This window comes from Neomonachus schauinslandi, chromosome 10 (assembly GCF_002201575.2).
Source record: "Neomonachus schauinslandi chromosome 10, ASM220157v2, whole genome shotgun sequence".
Lineage (NCBI taxonomy): Eukaryota > Metazoa > Chordata > Mammalia > Carnivora > Phocidae > Neomonachus > Neomonachus schauinslandi.
The window spans coordinates 38778817-38802224 of record NC_058412.1 but is presented as its reverse complement, the minus strand read 5'-3'; the positions used below and the strand labels follow the sequence as shown (position 1 = coordinate 38802224).

The window sequence follows — 23408 nt, the reverse complement described above, 5'->3', positions numbered from 1 at the left end:
TAAGTACAAAGTATTTTAATAAAGACAAGGAAAAAGTAATTTTGGACGTTATGGCAGACAAGGAGACACATTAGTGACAACCATGACATAACATGACGGCAGAACAAGAGTGTGCCATAAAATGAAGGCTCCCCAAAGACAAACCAACAGTTCTGCCCTGAAAGGCAGCTCTACTTCCTCCATTCTTCTAGTCCCACTTGGGTACAATATTAGGAGGGATTCTAAGATGGCCCCCACAATCTCCACCCCCTATTAAGCCCATGATTAGGGCTGCAAGGCAAAAGGGATTTTGCAGGTGTAATTCAGGTAACTCATCACTTGACTTTCAGTTAAAGGGAGGTTTTCTTAAAGCCCTTTACACACTGGTCTACAGATCAGAAACAGGAAAGTTAAGAGAGACTTCTGAAGTCACAGAGACAAACTCCTGGTAGCCTGCAAGAAAGCAAACACCCATGTTACTGAAATGCCTCTGAGCAAGACGCTTCAAGCAGCCTCTAAGAGAGTTAGGTGAGAGCAGGCAAGAAAACAGGGACCTCAGTCCTTCAGCTGCAAGGGACTGAATTCTGCCACAGTGAACTTGGAAGAGGGCTCTGAGCTTCGGATGAGAAACATACCACCGTCAACACCTTGACTGTAACCTTGTGTGGCACCAAGCAAAGAATCCAGACCATTCATAACCAGAAAGTGTAAGATAATAAATGGGTGTTGTTTTAAGCTGCTAAATTTGCGACATTTCTTATGCATCAATAAAGAACTAATACAGACCCTACTTGCCTATAGAAGAGGCTGCTTCTATCCTGGCAACAAGTGAGGGGACAAGCAAACTTGAAGGAAAAAAGAATTGACTTATGATCTCTCACTCACTATGACTAGGGATTTTGTTCAATTACTACTTGAGTCACAGCACCTGTTTTACAATACATTTTTCCCACATATCAATATTCTGAAAATTGTAGGCAATAGAAAGTTTTATTTTTTATTTCCAATTTTAAAAAGTTACTTTGATAATCGTGCAGAAATAAAAGTCACTGGGTGTCTAGACTTCTTGGATGTCTGCCACAGTTGTCCCAGCACCTGGAGAGATAGATCCCCAAGCTAATCTCAGAAACGAGCACAAGGTCATGACTCCTGTCCTTCCTCAGAGTCTTTACTCCATAAACTACAATCTCCCACTTTTGTTTAGAGTAAGAATAGCTCAGAGGCGCTCTCAGCTACAAAAAAAGGTCCCTCCCGAATAATTACAGCCTTGACCCCTAAAATGCGGACTCTAACAGTCCAAACACTTCCTTATTAAAGATGCAACAAGCCAAAGCTAGGCTTTTCCTGCTGGGAACTGTAGTTCTCCCCTCGACCTTCAACCACTGGCTGCGCGAAACCTATCACGAGCGCAACCGGCGACCCGAGCGGCAGCGGCCACGATTGGTCCCTGACCAGGACAGCGCGGGGCTGATTGGATGACACGTCCCCGAAGCCGTGCCGACCGTCCTGCGCCCGCCTCCCCGCCACCTTCTTTCCACACCCCATCCCACTTCAGCAATAACCCTTAAGTCATCCCTCTTGGGCAAACTCTCCAATTAACTGCTTCAAGGGTCGGCCCAGGATTCTCGCGATAAAGGCGGCCCTGAAACACGCCTCTCTCCCGGGGCCTAGACAGAGCGAAAGCCTCTCCCGTTTTCCGTTGGTCGCCCGGAGTCAGCCTCACCACGCGCTCTCTCCCGGCGCCCCCGCGCTCACCTGGGCGGCGGCGGTCACACCCGATAACTGACAGGCCCGCAGCATTTTGGCCGGGGGGACGACACCGCCGGTATACGCGGGAGCTGCCGCGGCGGTGCTAGTAGGGAAAAGCGTGCGTGAACGCGTGCCTGCGTCCGGGCAGCTTCTCCGCGCCGGTCGTACCGGAAGGGCAACCAACGCCGCTGCGCACGCGCAGCCCCCTTTCTCGACCCCGCCCAGGCCGCTCGGAGGGGGTGGGCTCTCCCTCGGCGGAAAAGAAGATTTCTCCTTCCGGTCGCTCTCGGAGTTCCGGTCTGTAGCCCCAAGAAGGGGTTAGTAGGTGAACTGGGAGGGTGCGGGGGAGTGTGACACTCGGGCTCTGATCAGCGCAGAAAGCAGATGTTATTCTTCGAAGAATTCAAGCAAGAGACCATCTCAACCGCCTATGTCAGTTGGATATTTCGTAGAAAGCAGTCAACTTGGCGAAAGTTACGTAAACAATGGTGTCTTGGTTTGCGTGTTTGTTTCATTTGACAGCCTTTCTTCAGGGAGTCATCCTGATTACGGGAGACTGGGTGAACGGACACTGGAGAGACCTTTGAGCGGAGTGTGTTGTACACGTATCTAATAAATGGCAGAGCAGAAATAGAAACCCAGATTCTTCAGGTTCCACCGCTTCCACTCCTTATAGATTAAACCACACTGATTTTCCCACCACGTTTTCATTTTACAAAGATAATTTTGGCTGCAGTCTGTGGGATGGGTTGGAAGTTAAGGAGGTCAGTGCAGAAGAACTGTTCAAAGTATTCCACTGAGTCTGTAACCAAGGTTTAGCATGTTAAATATTGAACACAGTGTTCAATACTGTTAGTACTAATAATGATTTTATCACCATCACAACATCAAAGAAACTAAATAACGTGTATATCTATTGTGTTTGCAAAGTATTTTCAGGTCTTAACTAGGTGATTTATTACAGTATGGTGTTACTAGAGTTACAGTTTTTTACAGTATGGTGGTATTACAGTATACTAATCCCACTTGTAAAATGGAGAAATGGATTTGAAAATTAACTAAAATCAAATACTTATGTTTGTATATGTTCAGTGCTTTTCAGTGTGCTTTAATAATTACATTACCCTCTGTTTCATATCACCATCACCTAACAGCCTCCAGAGCAGTCTCCCATTTTTTAAAGTAACTTTAGCAATTAAATTGAAGTCTCCCCACCCCACCCCTGCCTACTGCTGTTATCCTGGGTGATGCCAGTGTAATGACGTTTCTAACATCTTGGCCATAAGCCTCTCAATACCAATAAGCAATTTCAGCCTGCTCCAACCATGTGTGGCCCAGCCACATCTTGGGCCTGAACATCGTTACCAACTTCTCCAGCTTCCAGATCTCAAAACTCCAAAATTAATTTCTGTTGTTTCCTAATGTCCCGTTTAACCAAATCCTTAATCTTCATCCTCCACATACAATTTATGAATCTTTTTTGCTTTCAAATGGACTCCCCTAAAGTAACACACAAATTTAAATCAATCCTCTTCCAAAAATGTGCAGTGACTCCCACTGCCAATTCAAAGAGCATTTATGAAATGTCTCAGTACTTTTCCAGCATATGGGAATGTTTTAAGGCTCAATTTGGCCACCTTAGGTGGGAGATTAAGAAAGCAATGATAGTAGTCAGAGTTCATCACCCACTAACATACCCTAAAACCCAGAAGAACTAAAGGATTTAACATTCTCGGTTCTCAGAGTGTGAACTGGGATCCCTGGGGGAGTCTGAGACCTTTTCGGAAGATCCATAGAATCAAAACTACCTTCATAATATTAAGATACTATTTGCTGTTTTCACTCATTATCTCATAATTTTACGATAGTGTTTTTCCAGAAGCTAGGTGACAAGTGATATCACAACAGATTGAATGCCTAAGCAAATTCAATCCAGCTGGATTAAGAATCCAGCTTTCTGTTAAACCAGACCTTAAAGAGATTTGCAAAAAAGGTTAATAAAATGACACTCTTCTCACTAATTTTTTTAATCTTGGAATAGTTATTTTTCATGAGTATATTTTATAAAAATAATTGTTTTAAAATCAGTACGGTAGGCAGAATAATTATTCCCAAATATATACACATTTTCCTAATCCCTGGAACCTATGAATGTTAACTTACATGATAAAGGAACTTTGCAGATGTGATTAAGATGGGGAGACTATCCTGGATTATCTGCATAGGCCCAATGTCATGACAAGGGTCCTTATGAGTAAAAGATGGGGACAGGAGACTCAGAGTCAGAAAAGGATATGTGACAATGGAAGCAGAAGTCAGAGGGATGTGATTACTGGCTTTGAAGATGGATGGCAGCACAAGCCAAGGAACGCAGGCAGCCTCTAGAAGCTAGAAAAGGCAAGGAAACAGATTCTCTCCTAGAGCCTCCAGAAGGAACACAGCCCTGGATATTTTGATTTTAGCCTTGTGAAACCCATTTTAGACTTACGACCTATAGAACTGTAAGATAATTTGTGTTGTGTTAAGCCACTAAGTTTGGGGTAATTTGTTACAGCAGGAATTGGAAATATAATTAAAAGCTCTTTGGAGTCCTCAGTTTTTAAGTATGTAAAGAGGTTCTAAGACCAAAAAAGGTTTGAGAACCACTGCTGTAAATAAAACCTGTATCTTTCTGTCCTGGCTCCCTCTCTTCTCATCTTAGTTCTTCATGTTCTTTTTTTTTTTTTTTTTTAAGATTTTATTTATTTATTTGACAGAGAGAAACACACCGAGAAAGGGAACACAAGCAGGGGGAGAGGGAGAGGGAGAAGCAGGCCTCCTGCTGAGCAGGGAGCCTGATGTGGGGCTCAATCCCAGGACCCTGGGATCATGACCTGAGCCGAAGGCAGATGCTTAACGACTGAGCCCCCCGGGCGCCCCTTAGCTCTTCATGTTCTTACTGCCAAGAATGGCCTTGCCCTTGTTAAAATCCTCCCCATTCTTTAAGATTCTTATTATATTCTACCGCCTCCTTCCTGATCATCTCAGTCAGAAAGCCTTTTCTCCTTAACTTTGAACTACTCCTATGAATTATTTATCTGCCTTGTATTTATGTTCTATGCTTGTTTCCTTATTAAATGTGAACTGCTCGAGACCAGTCTTGATCCTTACCCATTTCAAGCAGTGTATGGTGTCCCATTTCAACCAGTATATGGTGTCATTTATTGTATATGCATGGAATATCTTAGCCAACAAGGATGGGTGAGAGATTTGTTGTTTTCTGTTTGAATGAACATTAGGAAAAATGTATGATCACTAATCATCAAGAATAAAATAAGGAACATAGAATTGTTTAGGAAGGATTGAGATGCTATTCTACCAAATGACAGTCAGTGTTAATGATTAGAAAAAAATATGTGTGTGATAGCCTTAGGATATTTACATTCATTTAATTATGGCTGTCATTCTATTTTTTAAAAAATTTAATAACATTGCTATTTCCCAATCACTTAGCCTATCAGCTACCAGCTTTGGAAGGAAAATAAGTTATTTCCTCATATTTAATAAAATGAGCAAAAAGAAATTGTGTTTCAAATTGTGTACTTTAAATAGATTTGTCAATCAAATGCTCATTAAAAATTTAAGAGCCTACTATATGCCAGACACTCTTCATAGGCACTTGTTTTGCAGCGGTGAAGAATAACCTGGCATATAGAAGACATTCAGTAAAGGTTGCCTTGACCGTTCCTTTATGCATTTTTTTTTTTCTCCTTCTTCGACTCCACCCAAATTTCTTTTTCTTAATTCCCTTTTGCCCTGGAGCTTTTAGACCCAATGCGGCTGCCGTAGGGCGGGGTGGCAAGATGGCGGTCGCTGCCTTTGCTCGTGCCGTGAGAGCAGCATCAGGTCAGTGGAAAGCGAGGCGCTCGATTTATCCCCTCACAGAAGGCGGGACTGGTGCAGGATGGAGTAGTCGTTTAGCGTGGAGGTTAACGGGGAAAAAAAGGCCAGAGGATTGTCCCGAACTTTCTCCGGGACTGCCTGTGTTCGGCCGGTCGCATCGGAGATTCCCGACACTCTTGGACCCTGGCGGACCTGGGTGTCCCCCGGTGTCTGCTTCCTTACCGGCCCCCGGCCATTCCGCCTTAGCTAGAAAACAGACCAGGGGGGCGCCTGGGTGGCTCAGTTGGTTGAGCGACTGCCTTCGGCTCAGGTCATGATCCTGGAGTCCCGGGATCGAGTCCCGCATCGGGCTCCCTGCTCGGTGGGGAGTCTGCTTCTCCCTCTGACCCTCCCCCCTCTCGTGCTCTCTGTCTCTCATTCTCTCTTTCTCAAATAAATAAATAAAATCTTTAAAAAAAAAAAAAAAAAAAAGAAAACAGACCAGGACTGAGGCGGAGGGGGGCGAAGGAGAAGAGAAAAGTCCCTGCTAACCTTCTCATTTAGAGGCTAGAACTCGCCACTCATGACCTTTAGCCTTGAAAAAGTAATTTCTCTTAACCTCAGATTCTACAGCTCTAAAATGGGGATGACACCAGCTACCTGAGGACTAAATGAGCTCCTGCCTGTCAAGCGCCCTGCGTAGTGCCTGGCACCCAGCAAGCTTGTATGTGTGAGATTCACACGATGTGCAGGAATGTGGCGGGTTTTTGCTTACTCCATCCCCGGTACGGGGGCAGTCATAAGGATTTCTCGACTGAGAGAGATGACAGGAGTGAGGGCAATTAAATTAAGTTGCCTTCGCTCTAAGGACTTTTGCAAAAATATTATTTAAATAGGATAAAATTATTAGTAAATTACTTATACACAAAATAAATTAGGATAAAATTCTGTGGAGGAAGAATAGGAATAAAGAAAAAAGCTACAATGTAAATTTCCCAGCTGTTACAGAAGAGCATGTTTAGGGCGCCTGGGTGGCTCAGTTGGTTAAGCGACTGCCTTCGGCTCAGGTCATGGTCCCGGAGTCCTGGGATCGAGTCCCACATCGGGCTCCCGGCTCAGCGGGGAGCCTGCTTCTCCCTCTCCCACTCCCCTCTCATGCTGTTTCTCTCTCTCTCTCTCAAATAAATAAAATCTTAAAAAAAAAAAAAGAAGAAGAGCATATTTATGTGGGGGTATTTTTTAATCGTGAAAATAACTTATAAAGAAAAATGTATATAACATACATGAATGGCTTAACAAATAACTCTAAAGCAAACGCCCCTGTAACACCGAAGGCAGGACACAGAACACTGCTAGGAACCTCTTCTCTATCTCGCTGTGCTTCTCCTAATCAGAATTCTCTCTTTCTGCTAAATATAAACAGTAGCCTCATTTCATTGTTACCTTGTCTTTTTTTCTGTAATAGTTTTAACATTTATATAGGCATCTCTAAGTAATACATTGTTTAATTTTGCCTGTTTTTGTACTTTGGAATCACACGGTATGTACTCTCGTGCCTTTTACTTTGTGAAATTCGTTCATTTTGGGTGTAGCTGTAGTGCTTTCTTGTTCCTATGTAATAGTCTCTTATTCGACCACCCCACAATTCTCCATTTTGGGATTGGTGGGCATTTGATTGTTTTCACTTTGGGGCGATTAGGTCCAAAGCTGATTTTCTTTGTGTCCTGGCACATGAGTGCAAGAGTTTCTCTATGATGTGCTTGTGTGTATACTTATAAAACTGGCCGTGAAATTGCTGAATCAGAATATGTATATATTCAGCATTGCCTGATACTGTGAAAGTGATGTGCTTTTTTTTTTTTTTTTTTTTTAAAGATCTTATTTATTTATTTGAGAGAGAGAATGAGATAGAGCATGAGACGGGGGAGGGTCAGAGGGAGAAGCAGACTCCCCGCCGAGCAGGGAGCCCGATGCGGGACTCGATCCCGGGACTCCGGGATCATGACCTGAGCCGAAGGCAGACGCTTAACCATCTGAGCCACTCAGGCGCCCAGTGATGTGCTTTTTTAAAGTCACCCCACGGGCACCTGGGTGGCTCAGTCCGTTAAGCGTCAGACTCGAATTCAGCTCAGGTCATGGTCTCAGGGTCATGGGATTGAGCCCTGAGTGGGGCTCCACACTCAGTGGGGAGTCTGCTTGAGATTATTTCCTTCTCCCTAAGATAAATAAGTGTTTTAAAAAAAATAGGGGTGCGGGGTGCCTGGGTGGCCCAGTCGTTAAGCGTCTGCCTTCGGCTCAGGTCATGATCCCAGGGCCCTGGGATTGAGCCCCACATCGGGCTCCCTGCTCAGCGGGAAGCCTGCTTCTCTCTTTCCCGCTCCCCCTGCTTGTGCCCTCTCTCTCTGTCAAATAAATAAATCTTTAAAAAAACAAAAATAAAAAAATAGAGGTGCATGGGTGGCTCGGTCGGTTAAGCAGCCGATTCTTGATTTTAGCTCAGGTCATGATCTCAGGGTCGTGGAATTGAGCCTCATACAGAATTTTTCAGAATACTTTTAGAGGGTATGGGATCAAAAAAGTCTGAAGACCACTACTTTAGACAGTCATACTCCCTTCTCTCCGCACTCCCCATTGTTTTGATTCCTGCCACATGGAGCTATTTGTAATTCCCCAAACCTACTATACCATTTTTTTCACTCTTCACCGGTACACTCCCTTTTCCCTCTGCCTCTTCTTATTCCTTCAAAACTCTGGTTTTGTGTCACTTTCTTTGTTAAAATATCTGCATTCTCCATATAAGAATGAGTTTAGAGAATGCCAATATGTATTAAAATGCCCAAACAGGGCAGAAGACTGAAGGAACAGTTAATTACTGCCCTTGATTTGTGTGCTACCCTTTTGTCAACACATTCTGAGTTCAGTTTTTACAAGCTAAATCACGGGTTGGTCCAGCTGAGGATATGGTGGATAAGGCCCCCCAAGTCATTTTCCCAGGAACTGCTATCAAGCAAGATTGACCTTTCCTTCATTTTTTCTAACCTCAGCGTATTTATCCTGGGTTTTGTCTTGTTAATTTTGATCCATTCTACCAAGATCACTTTGAGTCCAGATAGTCTTTGGACTTTGCTTTTATGCAGATTTGACAAACATGCTTTATGCAGCTTCAGGGCCTTCATAAAAATTGAGGAAAATATAATCAGGGAGCCAGGAAAAGACTTTGATCAGAACAGCAATCAACTAATTTGGGGATAGTTTCTAGTCAGCTTGGAATTTACGTAATTGTACTATTATCCTGCCCACATTTATTTCTTCAGAATATAAAGAAACCTTGTCACATGCCTTCCTAAAATCAGGCTACACTGTGTCTAGACATTCCCATGATTTCCCAGGCTAGTGACTACATCAAAAAATGAATTGAAGTTCTTTTTAAGGAACAGTTCACTCCCAGTTGACAATGTAGATTTTTGTGTGTGTGCACTTCCTGTTTATCCATTCTAACTTTTTTTTTTCCTACAAATGAGTCTGTAATTTACCCATTTATATGTTCTAGACTCTTAGCTGCTCACTTCCTTCAGGGAAGGTTTCTCAATATTTCTGAGAGTTTTTGTTTGTTTTGTTTTAACCAAGACACCAAGTTCTTTTTTTTTTTTTTTCAAGATTTTATTTATTTACAGACCGCGAGAGAGGGAAAACAAGCAGGGGGAGTAGGAGAGGCAGAAGCAGGCTTCCCTCTGAGCAGGGAGCCTGATGCGGGGCTGGATCCCAGGACCCTGGGATCATGACCTGAGCCAGAGGCAGACGCGTAACGACTGAGCCACCCAGGTGCCCCCCCCCTTTTTTTAATAAAGATTTTATTTATCTATTTGACAAAGAGCACGAGCAGGGGAGCGGGAGAGGGAGAAGCAGGCTTCCTGCTGAGCAGGGAGTCCGCCCAGGGCTCCATCCCAGGACCCTGGGATCATGACCTGAGCCAAAGGCAGAAGCTCAACCAACTGAGCCACCCAGGCACCCCAAGACACCAAGTTCTGATGACCTTGTGAAAATTGGGAAATTTTCCTGTTTACAGTCCTCCTCTTCAATTCACTTAATCTTTCAAAGATTACCTTAGTTTGTACTCACGTCTGCAAATATTTACAGTTCTTTGAAATATAAGTTATTTATACCTGGAAACTTGAATGCCTTGCCGTAGAGAATTTCACTTCCAAGTTCCCAGAGGGGCTCTCAACAGTCTCCTGAATCTTGGATTTCAGCTCACTCATTAATGTTTATACTACCCTTTTTAGTTTGAAAATTCTTATTTTCAATGGAGAACAGAAAAGCACAATATGGCTTTTAAGTATTCAATCTTTCTCCTGCCATCTGTTAACATTATAGCATTTTTGCCAAGCATTTCTCTGCTCTTTACTATCTGCTATTAGCAGTCATTAAATGATTTCTCTGTGCCAAGTGCTCTTCCTAGCACTTTTCATGTTTTCTCTCATTTAATTCTTATCACCTCCCCATGACTAACCTTATTTAAATTTGGGGAAACTGGGGCATAGAAGGGTTAAGTAACTTGCCCATGGTCACACAGCTAGTGAGTAGTAGAGCTAGAAGATGAACGCAGTCTAACTCAAACACCAACACTCCAGTCCCACACTACACTGCCCCTCATTTGTTACGTGAAATCAGTGCAACAGGGAGTAAGGCAGTGGTTCTAACCCTGGCTGAACTGCAGTCTCATTTGTGGGACTTTTTTTTTTTTAAGCAACTATTGAGGTATAATTTATAGACCATAAAATTACCTGCTTTATGTGTACAATTTGATGGTTTTTAGTAAATTTAATGGGTCGTGCAGCCATCACCACAATCCAGTTTGGGGGCATTTCCATCATCCTGTGGCACTTTTTCAGTGTGCACATTCTTGAGTCCCACCCTAGACCCAGAATCTGAGTCGAGTCAGTGCCCTGTGAGTGACTCTGCTTTGTAGCCCTGGACTCTTACGTTGGCAATAATGTGAAGAATAGGTAAAGAGGACTGCATTGGGTCGATGCATCTAGACCCTCCCCACCTCCAACCCCCCAAGGTGCCTTCTGAGCCGCGCCCAGGCATCTCCATATTGTCAGGCAAGCAGTGCTCAGCCTCTGGAAGGTCCAGTCCCCACCTCGGGCACGTATTTGTTTCAGCCCCCCTTGCCTTTGTGAATGTTGTTCATCCTACCTGGACTCTCAACCTCCTCCTCCTGAGGCCTGTTCATTTCCTAGAGGAGAGCTCACGTACCTCTTTTGTTTTCTTTAGGACTCCTCTTGCCACTCTCTTGCCTCTCCAGGGAATGGCCAAGCTTTCTCGTCTCTGCCTTGCCATTGTACTACATGCTAGGGGGCCCTGGCTCATCAGAGGATAAGATCTGGACTTAATATTACAAACATTTTTATTCCCTACTGTTGAACACAGAACTAGGACACATCAGAGTGGATTGTGGTGATGGTTGCACAACTTTGTAAATTTATTGAAAAGCATTGAATTACACATACAGGTAATTTTGTGGTATGTAAGTTATACCTCAGTAAAGTTGGTAAAAAGCTCCACAGGTGAGTCTGATGCTCATCTTGTTTTGATACATTGATTTTAAATATCTGGATGCATATTTTAGAGTATCGTATTAAACAAGTATGCTTCTCTCTCTTTATAGGAGTCTTACAGCCCCTGAACATTTTGGTGTCTTCAGCCTATGGAAACTGTGTCAAGAATGCCTGTCTCAGCTCTGCACTGTCCACCCGACATTTTAGTTCTCTTCAGACATCAATTGTTTCCTCTGCTCCCGGACTTAGCACATGTGTCAGAAACCTGACATGTGGGCATACTACATCAATCCTCAACAGGTAGAGTATATTTCAGTAAACGGGATGCTTAGACAAAAATTGTAAAATATTCCTGCCTGCAAAGACATCTTAGAAGCAGATGGTACTCTTTGCCTACCTGCAGTTTATCATGTAGACTTTGCCTGCTAGAGTGGTAGAATATGATTGATATCCCCGTATGCCTACGTGCCAGCAGCAGGGACTACCAAACAGAGCACACTTCTGATGTTCTAGATGTGGTTTCCTGGATGAAAGCTGTCAGCCAAAGCGGAGGGTGAACAAGATGCTCAGCATGCAAGGCTGGTGTTCATTTAGTCAACATATATTTAGCTAAGGACTCCTGAGTGCCCAGTTCTTGGCAGAAGGGATACAAGGATAAACTGAAGTCCTCAAAGACTTGATAATCTAGCGGGCAGGTAAGAAATCAGGTGATTAAAATATAAGGGATAAATTCTCTCATAGGGATTGAGGGGGTAGTTGATGGAAGGCTTACAAGTTGGTGATAGTGGCTATTCTTTTTTTTTTTTTTTTTAAGATTTTATTTATTTATTTGACAGAGAGAGAGAGGCACAGCGAGAGAGGGAACAAAAGCAGGGAGAGTGGGAGAGGGAGAAGCAGGCTTCCCGCCGAGCAGGGAGCCTGATGCGGGGCTTGATCCCAGGACGCTGAGATCATGACTTGAGCCGAAGGCAGACGCTTAACGACTGAGCCACTCAGTCGCCCCTAGAGCCAACTTTAATATACATTGTTACTTTAAATGATCCATGACACTAAGCATAAATAAGAATAGCCACTATTGGGCGCCTGGGTGGCTCAGTCGTTAAGCGTCTGCCTTTGGCTCAGGTCATGATCCCAGGGTCCTGGGATCGAGTCCCACATCGGGCTCCCTGCTTGGCAGGAAGCCTGCTTCTCCCTCTCCCACTCCCCCTGCTTGTGTTCCTGTTCTCGCTGTGTTTCTCTCTGTCAAATAAATAAATAAAATCTTTTAAAAAAATAAAAATAAAAATAAAGTTAGCTCTATTCCAGTAGAACTCCTTCACTCATTTCTATATCCAAAATTTCTAAGTACAAAAATGGATTTTATCCTTTAATGAGTCTTATTGCTGAGTTAAAATTTTTTTAATATATTTTAGAGCGGCCCCCTTGCTTCCAAATGTCCTGAAGCTACCAGTCAGAACTGTAACGTACTTCAGTTCACGGAAAGGGAAAAGAAAGACTGTGAAAGCTGTTGTCTATAGGTTTCTTCGGCTTCATTCTGGCCTGTGGCTGAGGAGGAAGGTGAGTCTTCACACTGTTATTTGATTGAAAAAGGAGTGGGAGCAAATGAAAATGAAGAATTCAGTGAGCCTGTTCATTGATGTATCTTCCTCCCGTTTACCAGTAGCTTTTACAGTACTGTGCTTAAGTACCAGCTTGGCAGGCATCTCTTAAGGTAAATGAATTCATAAAACAAAGTATCAGTCACAATGGCAAAACTCCTCACTGTAGGATGAGTTCATCTCAGGTCTTCTACATGTCTGGCATATCTAATGATCACCAGAAGCCCTGTGACACCGCCCATGTGTAATAGCCTGTGGGGAGGCCCTCTTTAAGTCTAGAGTGTTACGGCGGCAGTCGCCTTCAGCAGGGACTTCGTGGCATGGCTCAGATCAGGGGCTGAAGGGCTCTTCCGCCTGCTTTGGATTGGATTCTTTAGGTGGCTTAGTCTTTATGACAGAATATTAACCCCACATATACTTTTTTAACTCTATGTCTTTCTCTGTAAGTATGTACGATTGGGGTCCATATCAGACAGAACCCTAACACTTACTCTGGCCTGGGACCACAGCCTCTGAGAGGGCCTCTGACAAATTATTACTGCTCTGTCCTCTCCCACAGCACGTCATTCAGCATGTGTGTGGGCTTTTTCACTCACGTCTTTATTCTTGGAAACAGAGTAGCTGATAATCAGAAAGCAGCTGAAGACTAGGTTTTGCAAAACCACCTTTGAGTTTTGATAACTATTAAAATTCTAATTCCCTTCTAATATTTGGAAGTTAAACGATTCTTTAAAGATCAAAATTTGTTTCTCCATAAAAATAAAATACTTAATTGGTAAGACTTTCACTAGTTGAAAGGTTGAAAGGATTGTTTCCTATCTTATAAACAATCCTAAATTTAAGGTAAAAAGGTTGACTGGAACTCTCAGCTCATTCCTCCTTCGGAACAATACTGTGGTAGTTCATTTGCTACACTAGTAAATAGTAGCTCATGTAATCCATAAGTAGCTGAACTGAGTTATTCAGGACCATTGGAAAATTTCTTCCCTGTTGTCATACTGATTATTTCCAGGTCGTCATCTGGCCCTAGATAAAATAAGCTGGGTGGGGTTTTTTGCCTTCCTTTCTACATCCCTTTTATTGGGCCCTGAAACCTGCATGTTATAAAGGATCTGATCAAATTCTCCAATCATGTCTAGGCCCCACTCAGGACCCCCCAGAATATTCTATCTATGGAATGTCCTGCTTCATCAAAATGTAATATTAAGAGGGAAAACAAAAAAGCTGGGTGGGTTAATTTATATTAATGTATAAGAACTGAAAATACTTTCTGCAGCACAGTTTTATTCCCTCCCATTTCTGAGCCTAGAGAGTGTCTAAAAAGCTTCGAGCATTTTCACAGTGGTTGCTTTCCAATAGAATAATGTTCAGAGGATACTGGTGGTAATAAGCAAGACAGCAAATTAGCTGTAAGTCAGAGATCCACAAGAACCCAGGCTGGCTTGCAAACTACAAAATTATTACCCAGATATGGGGATTTGGGTTTGAATCTTTCAATTTAAATTATAAGCAAGGAGTAGAAAACAATCTAATTCCTGGCATTTTAAAACCGTAACTCTTAAATAACGTTTCCTTATTTCTGAGTATAACTGTACTGTAGAAGTTGCTGGTCAGAGTGATGACACCAAGACATGTCAGAAACCCAAGGTGCCTTCTCAGCCCAGGGCTGTGGTTTTGTTCAGTTAGGGTAGTGCCCTCGGACACAGGGCTCTTAGCAATAGCTTGAGTTCTAGTCTCTTCTCCCCTGTAACTTTGTGTGTGGTTTTTGCCACGTATTAACCTGGATGGCACCTAAGGTCTCTTGTAGTCTAAACAGACTATGATTATAGATTTTATATTCAATCTAATTTTTCTTCAGAAATTAATTCTTTTCTTTCTAATTCAAAAATTAATTCTTCAAAATGAATAATGCTTGGATGGTGTATATGGCAGTTCTGGGTTAAACATATGAGTTCACCATTCCTTCATCACTCCCAATAGTGGTTTTATTGTATTTGTTATTCCTTAGAAAAGTACTTATTGCAGAAATTGGTCCTTAGTGTGAAAGGAAGAAATGAAGTAATATACTCGAGAACTGGGTTTTGTCAGCCTTTATAATACTTAGTCCCCTTAAATGAACATAAATGTCATCAACTAGCCAGGAATGCCCTTCATCATCCTCCACATTGGGAAAAATAGTGGAGTAGTGGTTAAGAACTCTTACTAGTTCTGTGACCTCGGTCTGCTGCTGTTAACTTTCTAATCAGTGGTTGTTTCTCTTTAATCTGTAAAATGAGGATAATAGTATGTTGTTGAAGATTGTTGAAGAGATAATAAGGTAATGCATATAAAGTTGGTGATTATAATTATATATCATTACTCTGTACTTTGCCTGCCACAAAGAGTCATTTGGCTTTATTTTCTGTGGTTTTAATTTAAATTATCTTTTATCCAAGTATTAAATGATTAAATTGTCTTTTTCAAACTGCACATGCTTTCTGTACCTACCCCTCACTGAGAATCACATCTTTCTGAAAAACATACCAGCCCCAGTCAGTCTCATCTTTGTTCCCATTGAGCCTATAAACCATGAATGGTGAAGATATCTGTTGTTTCCTATATAACATCGTTTTGAATGTCTTTATAATATCATCTAACAGGCTGGTTATAAGAAAAAATTATGGAAAAAGACGGCTGCAAGAAAAAGGCGCTTGCGGGAATTTGTGTTCTGCAATAAAACCCAGAGTAAGCTCTTAGATAAAATGACAACGTCTTTCTGGAAGAGGCGAAACTGGTATGCTGACGATCCTTATCAGAAGTACCATGATCGGACAAACCTGAAAGTATAGATCAGAAATTTTATGACTTCTAGCTATTGAAGATGTATCTTCGTGTATATGATGTCATTGCAAAATGGAATAAGTACAAAACTTGATGTAAATTGTGCCAGTTGGTCTGGAAACACACAGTTCCAACATTAAACTTATTAAAGTTTTAACACAATGGATTAAACATTTTCAAATTTGTTCAGGGAAATAGGAGTTTAAAATTGTTGATTATTTTTAATAAATGGTAATGTCTTAACTAGTTCCAGTGAGGCTTATTTAGTTGCAAGGAATGTCAAGTTAGGGCAGGCATAAGAAGACTGAGCTCCAGCAGTGTGACATTACTTTAAGTATGTATGCCTGGGAACTCAGGAACCATCTCACCACCACCCCCCCCCACCCCCACATCTAACCCCTGGGCCTCAGGAAGAACAAAAATTATACCGCGTTCCTGAGTCCAAGGCACATCCGAGGGCCTCAGCAGCAGAAGATGCTAGATTTTTAGGTTTGGGGTCTGCCATGTATGTGACTCAGTTTCTCTGAGTCGCGCCTCTCAGGTTGTTTTCTGCATCCTAACCCTCAGCCCTTCTCCAGGCTCTAAGTGCCAGGAGACCAACTGGGCCAGCTTGTCTCTTTTACTAAAGACCAGGTCTCATCAGGAGTTACTGACCCGTGTCGGGAGCCCACCCTGGCTCACTTGGTTGTGTTAATAAGCAGGTTCACATGGAGCAAAAAATAGTTATGTGAGCAGTTTCACTTAGAGGGGAGCATGGGGTGGCAACACCCGTCTAGTATTCTAGGTTTATTGTGTTCATAAGAGTTCTTAGTGTATTGGAACAGGATTTTTATAGAGACAAGTAAATGAAATAGCCTTTCAGTATGCCCATTCATGAAACAGAAGAGGCTTTAGAGGTGCAGACACTTTTTATCCAAGAGTTGAAAGGCACTGTATTTTCTTTTTCTTTTTTTTTTTTAAGATTTTATTTATTTGAGAGAGAGCATGCAAGCAGGGGGGAGGAGTAGAGGAAGAGGGACAAGCAGACTCCATACTGAGCACAGAACCTGATGCAAGGCTCGATCTCGACCCTGAAATCATGACCTGAGCCTAAATCAAGAGTCGGATGCTTAACCAACTGTACCACCCAGGCGCCCCAAGGCACTGTATTTCCTAAAAGTTAGTTTACTCACCTGAGATTTCATATTTTTAATTGGAGGATAAACATTTTCCAAAGACACATTGTAGAAACTAAAGGAAAACAATCATTTTGGAAATGATGCAAGAGCTAAGCATTGTTCACTTGAAGAGCATTGGATGAGAGGCATTGAGGAAAATTCTGTTCACTGTGTGGTTAAAGTCTAGGGCAGTGGTTCTCAGCTATCCCATCAGAGTCGTCTGGGAAGCATTTTCAAACAACAGAGCACTTTGGTTGAAAAACCATTACAGATCTTAACCAACTTACGATGGGGTTACATCCCAATAAACCTAAGTTGAAAATGCATTTAATACACCTAAGCTACTGAACATCATGGCTTAGCCTAACCTACGTTAAATGTGCTCAGAACACTTACTTTGGCCTACAGTTGGGCAAAATCATCTAACACAAAGCCTATTTTATAATAAAGTGTTGACTATCTCATGTTTACTGAGTACTATACCGAAAGTGAAAAACAGGGTGTATCTGTGCAGAACAGTTGTAAGTCTGTCAGTTGTTTACCCTTGTGATTACGTAGCTGACTGGGAGTCTCAGCTTGTTGCCACCACCCAGCAGCACAAGAGAGTGCCCTACCGTGTATCACTAGCCCAGGAAAAGATCAAAATATAATTTAAAGTACGGTTTCTACCAAATGTATGTCACTTTCACACCACTGTAAAGTCGAAGAACCTAAGTCAAATCATCGTAAGTCAGGGACCGTCTGTATTAAATAGAATTATGCCTCAATTACTACTTCAAATTCTTTAATATAGTAGCCGATGATGATAAGATGAAGTTTCTCTATTGTTAATAGAATAAAGTTAAAGATAACCAAATTGAAATTCTGTGGTAAGTCAGGCTAGGATTATTAGAGGAATTTCTTGAAACCAGTGCATGTTCCTTAAAAGGAAAAGGGGTGACAGTAGAGGGTTCTAAAACTAGAAGGCCACTTGTATGTCTGTTTACGCGACCAATTAATAAAGAACAGACATTGGATTTGAGATGAGGTAAGACTGAAGCATGCAGTGGCATCCTGTTTTGATTGATTTTCATTTCCTCGTAACTTCTGAGGTGGCAGAAGCCAAACACTCTCAGAGTTTCCACATCATTTTTTAAAAAAATATTTATTTATTTAGTTAGTTGAGAGAGTGCATGCACAAGTGGGATGTGCAGAGGGAGAGGGACAAGCAGACTGTGCTGATGCAGAGCCTGACTCAGGGCTGGATCTCACAACCCTGAGATCATGACCTGAGCCAAAACCAAGAGTCGGACGCTTAACCGACTGCGCCACCCAGGCGCCCTCACGTCATTTCTTAGCGGCCTGGTTCCTGCCTCTGCCACTCACCTCTGGTAGCAGGATGGAACTGGTACCTGAAGAAGTTGAGGAGGAGGCCACTTTCCCACTGTCTCCAAACTCTGGACAACAAAGATCTCTGTTATAGGGGCCTCAGCACCTTGGTTTTTCCTGTAGGCCAGAGGTAGGAGAGGTAGAGACAAGGACTGGCAACCAGGCCTCAGCATCCAGACGTGGACTGAAATGGAAGGGCACATGATTTCGGAGAAAGGGAATTTTCATATATATAATTTTTGTTTTATGGGTAGCAGGGCTTATCATCACTGATTTTATGTTTGAAAACCAAACATTAAGGAGTCTACCTAAATGACATTGTAATTTATGTAAAAGTATGATTTACTGAACACCAACTATGTCCCAGCATAGGGATGGGCATATATATACATAACTGCTAATCCTCATACCAGCCTTGCGGGGGAGATACTATTTTTTCTTTGAGTTTGTTTATTTTTTTTTAGTAACCTCTACATCCAACATGGGGTTCAAACCTATGACCCTGAGATCAAGAGTCCCACACTCTTTCGATTGAACCAGCCAGGAACCCAGGGGGAATATTCTTTATCCCTCGTTTAGATTTGAAGAAACTGCAGCTTATACGAGGTGAAATAAATTACCCACAATATAGCTAATAAGTCACAGAACTTAGGTCTGAAGTCTTGGAACCCTGTGCATTTCCTGGAGTCTTTTTTTTTTTAAAGATTTTATTTATTTATTTATTTATTTATTTATTTATTTATTTATTTATTTATTTGAGAGAGAGAGAAACAACATAGAGGGGAGAGGGCCAGAGGGAGAAGCAGGCTCCCCGCTGAGCCGGGAGCCCGATGCGGGACTCGATCCCAGGACTCCGGGATCATGACCTGAGCCGAAAGCAGTTGCCCAACCAACTGAGCTACCCAGGCACCCTTTCGTGGATTCTTTTAACATGAAAACTCATATATTTAAATCAACAAATGACTATACTCTAGCACTATACATACTAAACACTTTTTTCATGACACTGTACCAAGTCAGCCTTTAAATCATAACTTTGCTTTTCTGTTGTCAGCTCTTAACCTGATTAATCTCAGTTCTGTTGCCATTGGACTTGGCTCAGTAAATGAATAAATGAATGGATTTTCAGCCTTTCCATCTCTTCATCTTCCTTTCAGCCTTCTGAATGTGCTTCTTTACCTGCTGCTGCTTTATTTTATAGCCCTCATGTCAAACATACAGAATAGGAGACTATAAAGGCAAAGAAAATGAGTGTTTTATTTTAAGTGTCCAAGTCTTTGTGACCACCCAATGAAGCTTATGTGTGCCTATTCATATACATATATATATATATTTTTAAAGATTTTATTTATTTATTTGACAGAGAGAGACACAGCAAGAGAGGGAACACAAGCAGGGGGAGTGGGAGAGGGAGAAGCAGGCCTCCTGCGGAGCAGGGAGCCCGATGTGGGGCTCGATCCCAGGACCCCGAGATCATGACCTGAGCCGAAGGCAGACACTTAACGACTGAGCCACCCAGGCGCCCCATATACATATATTTTTAAGTAAATTGTGCACCCAGCGCGGGGCTCAAACTCAGAACCCTGAGATCAAGAGTCGCGTGCTCTCCCGACTGAGCCAGCCAGGCACTCAGCCTGTTCATATTTTTTTTTTTTTTTTTTTTTTAGATTTTTTATTTATTTGACAGAGAGAGAGACAGGAAGAGCAGGAACACAAGCAGGGGGAGTGGGAGAGGGAGAAGCAGGCTTCCCGCCGAGCAGGGAGCCCGATGCGGGGCTCGATCCCAGGACCCTGGGACCATGACCTGAGCTGAAGGCAGACGCTTAACGTCTGAGCCACCCAGGCGCCCCAGCCTGTTCATATGTTAAAGGCAAGGGCCGCAGTGGTGTAATGGGTGTCCACAGCACCCTGTGCGCCTCTGCACGTACCACCCTCTTAACCTGCACACGTACTCCCTCCCTTGCAGGTGAGGGAACAGATACCAGGAAGGGAAATGACAGACCAAATTTTCTGTATGCAGAATTAAAACTGCCCACCTGATGAACTCTATTTTTACAGCTACACAGTTTCCACTGGTGACTTTTAAAATGTAAAACATACTACCAGGTTTATATTTATGTGATCAACTGGTTTGCAAAACACTCATTTGATCCCCCGCCTCCCCACTGCCCCGCAACAATTCTAGATCCTAGTCATGGGGCCACAGCACCAGGCCAGTTAGTGACTGACCACTCAGCTTCTCATCCTTGCTACCTTCCACGTTTTTTTTTTTTTTAAGTGTTTTCCCTTTCCTCATAAGCTCAACATTACAAAGATGTTTTTTAAAAGAAAAATGTTAAGACTTTATTCAAGATATATATCAGGCATTATAACAAAACAGCAGAACTTCAACCTTTGGAATACTGTAATTTTACACCCCTTTGATGCACAGTCCAGTATACTATTTTATTACAGATCATTCTATAGGGACTACAGGAATAAACTAGGGAAACTGCACAGTCAGCATCTGGAAGGTCAGCTCTCGTAGTGTGTGCTGTTGGAGAAGGAAGCACGTCCTTTTGCCATGTCAAATACTGTGCACGGTGAAGACTAGGGAGATACTCAGCTGTGATCATGGTAGACGAGCACTGTTACCACAAACACAGACAGTTTACTGTGGAGAACATACATTTCAGAGGCCAGGGAAGTGAGCAAGCTATTCACACAAAGCCAGGAGGGATTATGACGAAGCTCTCCGGGGTCTAAGTACACCACCCCACCTCACCTCAGAAACGGAACAGGTGCCCGATGGCAAATAACTAGGAGTTATTACATGAAAATTACAGACTTTCGAGCTAGCATTTTGTAAACAGCCTGTGTCTGTAAATCAGCAAATTAAAAAGGTTCAGTTATATCCTCTAGACAGAAGAGCACACCACTACATGTACACTTGGAGGCATTCACATTTTATGGCAGTCCATACACAAATATACAGCTCGTTGGGTAAGTAAACACATTTTGCCAGAAATATGAAAGCTGCTCTCATTTGTACAGTGAGTTTTTTTAGGAGAGAAACCAACTCCCTAATCAACACTTGAGGGAAAAATAGTTACATTTACATTAAGACAGCAGTTTGGATACCTTTATATTTTTTGAATCTTGAATGAGAAGTAATACAGCGTGTCTGAGAGTAGAGTGCTTCAAACTTGTTTTTGGCATAGTTGAGCGCAAACTTGGTAGCTTGTACTTGTTAAAACTTTACATTGTAAATTGGTGAAAATATAGTTTGTTCATGAAGGATCTCTGCTGCTAAAGGCATTTATTATTCTGGCAAAAAAAAAAATTTGCTAAAAAGCTGCTTAAATGAAGCTGTTTCTGATAATTCTGGGTACTCCCAACTAACAGGTAAATACATTTAAAGCATACATTTTTTCCTCTGAAACTATTCAGTGAGCTTGAAGAAACAGATGTTCTGTCCCCCCGCTAAAGAGTCTAGGTATTGGTGGGTGTGGGGCACAGACAATGAAGAGCCCTCTGAACCACAAATTTGCTTTTAGGTTTGTTTTCCTAAATCCTGTTGTAAATTACAAAGTCACCTTTCAAGGAAATTGTGGGAAGAAGGGATTTAAATATGCATATCTGGCAACTATCAACTTCAGGTAAAACCCCTTCTCAGGTGGCTAAGATCCAGCCAGTGTGTCATCAGCCGAGACTACTGATGTGTGTTCGCGGAGCTCAGTAACGCAATAGTCTTGAACCGGGCCTGTTTATAGCTGGTTGACAGTAAGTTCTATGTGGTACATAACACTAATTCTCTAGTCTCCAGGGCATATCTATGAACAAACACAATCCAAGTATTATAAGTAACTGGGTTGTGACCACTGCATGCATTACACTGAAAGAAAACACCAACTCTAAGCACAAATATACAAGTCCTACATTTAGGCTCCGCTCTCCCCGGGGGTGGAGGAACTACCTCGGGCCAAAACGCTATCTAAACCAGATTCTTCTTTTCAGATAAAGTTCTCAGTCTAAGTAGAGAGTCCCCTCAGCTAGTGCTCTATACTACTAAGCGATCCTGGCTTGCATAAGACATCCAGTAAGACATGGAGTGCCCATGAGTGTGCGACTTCTCGCTCACATTCTGAGCAAGCCAGGAAGGGAACAGAAGAGTGTGAGCCCCGGCTGCCCAGAGGGCTGAGCAGCAAGTCAGTCCGTAAAGATCTCAACCTCTGAAACCTTTCTAGAACCCAGCATTTTGACAGGTGTCTCAGGTGTATTTGATGGCATATGTGAAACATAGTTTTAGGTTTGGTTTGGTTTGGGTTGCCTGGTTGGCTTTTGCTTAGTGTTCTCTTAAATCAAGGTGTTCAGATTATAGGCTCCTCTACCTGGGGAAATAAGTCACGGAACCAGTTACTATGAAGCAGAAACAGTCATTCGTCCAGCACTTTTGAAACACTCAAAATGATTCCTCTCAACAGGCCTGTGAGTTCACATCCCCAGAAGTTTTACCAAGGGTCAGCCACCTGCCTAAGGCTTTGGTAAATCCCTTGAAAAGATTCAGAAGCTCTTAATCCAAAATCCAGGGGGAGACAAGCTTCTTGTGATTTCTCTTATTCTGGGCTGCTCCCCTGGCCTCATTGCACTCATCTCTGTCATTACAATATTGTCTCTTCATGCTAAGCATCTCTGGTGTTTTGACTAAACATCTGTCTGAAGAAGATGGACCATCGTCCTGCAGGAAAAGGGATGCTCTACTGGAGTTGTATTTAGAAGCTTTAGAAGCACATCTGAGACATTCTCTAGAATCAAAATAATTTTTTACATATCTTGTAGTTTTCTTACATATCAGAACCTCTGGCAGCCCTTGCGAGTCCATCAGATTAAGCCAAAAGCCATAAATATGTACATCGTAGTCCAAAGTATTAGTACCAAGAACAAAAAAAAGTTTAAAAAAATTGCTCTGTTTGCATTTACAGGACTAAAAACGAAGTATGCAACAAATAAATTACAAATGTACATCTCAGCAGTGTGAGGGTGATCTCATATTTCTAAAAACACACTGCTGACAATCCAATTGTGGAAAATTACTAACCTCAGAAGACTTAAAGGTCACCCCCCCCCCACTACCTTTCCCTTTAGCCTCTCCCCAGCAACATAAAGAAAAGGAAAATAAAAGTCTTAAAAGTGTAAGAGGGGAGAGAGAAAAGGCCGTGTCTGTGAGGCTGCACACTCAAAGCACACCAGCTTGCGGGTTTCTATGTTATTAGCGACTAGCTCTTTAAGGCAGAGAAGAAACATTCTGTGGGTCCGGTGCTGTTGGCTCATCTCAC

At 42.4% G+C, this 23408-nt stretch overlaps 2 protein-coding genes across 3 annotated transcripts in view; one reads left to right on the top strand and one right to left on the bottom strand.

The window, feature by feature from the left end:
- The window catches only part of IMMT (inner membrane mitochondrial protein), a 38753-nt gene extending 36853 nt beyond the window's left edge, over positions 1–1900 (bottom strand). For both annotated transcript variants that reach the window (XM_021697623.1, XM_044918890.1), the window contains exon 1: positions 1735–1900. In XM_021697623.1, the coding sequence (XP_021553298.1) occupies positions 1735–1779 (45 nt within the window). In that variant the 5' untranslated portion in view covers positions 1780–1900. The remainder of the gene's footprint in view (positions 1–1734) is intronic.
- A 3655-nt stretch (positions 1901–5555) lies between these two features.
- On the top strand, positions 5556–15720 carry MRPL35 (mitochondrial ribosomal protein L35). The gene is made up of 4 exons (XM_021697627.2): positions 5556–5613; positions 11261–11450; positions 12563–12707; positions 15388–15720. The coding sequence occupies exons 1-4, from the start codon at positions 5571–5573 to the stop codon at positions 15574–15576; spliced, it is 567 nt and encodes a 188-aa protein (XP_021553302.1). The 5' UTR covers positions 5556–5570; the 3' UTR covers positions 15577–15720.
- Positions 15721–23408: the final 7688 nt, after the last annotated feature.